Below are 1,737 nucleotides of genomic sequence, written 5' to 3'. Positions count from 1 at the left end.
GCATTGGGCACCAGTAAAGTGAAGGCTCACTCCAGCCCTCATTCCCTTACACATCAAACCATGCCCTTGTCCCCCTAAGCCAATGCAGCACCCAAGCCCAACAGCAGGGCCTTTTAGCCTGCAATTCCCTGAGCGTATTCTGCACTCCACTGTGGAAAGAAGAGCCCAAGCTGCACACGCTGCACGCAGGCAATCCCCTTTATTTACAGACATGCCACAAAGGAGGCCAGCAGTAGCGCAGTGATAGACTCATGGAGAGAAGGCCTTTGGGCCAGACAGACTGGCTTCAGCCTCTTGTGAAGGAGGGTGAAAGCAAACATTTCTGAGCAAACACGATTATAACCAGTACAATGCCCGAAGGACACAAGTTGCCTGAGATCACTTGGAGAAACCTTGTGAAGAGAGATGGGCAGCTTATTTCTGCTGAAATACTACTTCTCGAATCAGGTTCTTCAGGGCATCCTTCAGTTCCTTGTTCCTCATGCTGTAGATGAGTGGGTTCAGTGCTGGCGGTACCAATGCGTACAGAACTGTCACCACCAGATCCAAGGATGGGGAGGAGATGGAGGGAGGCTTCAGATAGGCAAATATGATAGTGCTGACAAACAGGGACACCACAGCCAGGTGAGGGATGCACGTGGAAAAGGCTTTGTGTCGTCCCTGCTCAGAGGGGATCCTCAGCACAGCCCTGAAGATCTGCACATAGGACACCACGATGAAAATAAAAAACCCAAATCCTAATGAAAGGGTAACCACAAGAAACCCAACTTCCCTGAGATAGGTGTGTGAGCAGGAGAGCTTGAGGAGTGGGGGGATTTCACAGAAGAACTGGTCCACAGCATTGCCCTTGCAGAGGGGCAGTGAAAATGTATTGGCAGTGTGCAGCAGAGCAGTGAGAAACCCACTGCTCCAGACAGCTGCTGCCATGTGGACACAAGCTCTGCTGCCCAGGAGGGTCCCGTAGTGCAGGGGTTTGCAGATGGCAACATAACGGTCATAGGCCATGATGGTGAGAGTATAATACTCTGCCACTAACAAGAAGGCAAACATAAAGACCTGGGCAGCACATCCTGAGTAGGAGATGGCCCTGGTGTCCCAGAGGGAATTGGCCATGGATTTGGGAACAGTGGTGGAGATGCAGCCCAGGTCGAGGATGGAGAGGTTGAGGAGGAAGAAGTACATGGGGGTGTGGAGGCGGTGGTCGCAGGCTATGGCGGTGATGATGAGGCCGTTGCCCAGCAGGGCAGCCAGGTAGATGGCTAGGAAGAGCCAGAAGTGCAAGAGCTGCAGCTCCCGCGTGTCTGCGAAGGCCAGGAGGAGGAAGTGGGTGATGGAGCTGGTGTTGGACATCTGCTGCCTCTGGGCATGGGGGACTGTCCAAGAGGGAAAAGACAGTGACAAGTTAGGAGAGACTTCTCTGAGCAAAATAAAAGCCATTTCTCATAGGACACCCCCAAAGTGTCTCTCTCCATTCAGGAAGACCTTTGGCAGGTCCCTTGCACGAACTCTGGTTGGTGCTGGCTGAGGGTGCCCCAGGGAGCTGGAGGCTCTGCTGTGGGCTCTGGAGGAGTCAGTCCTGCCCCACAGCAGTAGGGAAACAGGAACATGGAGTGATCTCAGATTAAATCCACTCGTGATATCAAAGAGCTTCTCAGCATTGTCGCTGCCAATTCACCTGCCTGCAGAGCAGAGCTGTGGGGGTTTTGGTTTGTGCCTTCTGGTCTGGTTGCCCCACCA

General features: G+C 53.3%; 1 protein-coding gene across 1 annotated transcript; it reads right to left on the bottom strand.

The window, feature by feature from the left end:
- Positions 1 to 414: 414 nt before the first annotated feature.
- Positions 415 to 1,425, bottom strand: LOC142076557 (olfactory receptor 14C36-like). Its single transcript, XM_075138851.1, has one exon. The coding sequence runs from the start codon at positions 1,348 to 1,350 to the stop codon at positions 415 to 417; it is 936 nt and encodes a 311-aa protein (XP_074994952.1). The 5' UTR covers positions 1,351 to 1,425.
- Between the last annotated feature and the right edge of the window lie 312 nt (positions 1,426 to 1,737).

This window comes from Calonectris borealis, unplaced genomic scaffold (assembly GCF_964195595.1).
Source record: "Calonectris borealis unplaced genomic scaffold, bCalBor7.hap1.2 HAP1_SCAFFOLD_66, whole genome shotgun sequence".
In the NCBI taxonomy this organism is placed as follows: domain Eukaryota; kingdom Metazoa; phylum Chordata; class Aves; order Procellariiformes; family Procellariidae; genus Calonectris; species Calonectris borealis.
This window is presented reverse-complemented; position numbering and strand designations above follow the sequence as displayed.

Excerpts from the sequence above, each read along its gene's own strand:
- LOC142076557 (XM_075138851.1), bottom strand. The coding sequence starts at position 1,350 with ATGTCCAACACCAGCTCCATCACCCACTTCCTCCTCCTGGCCTTCGCA.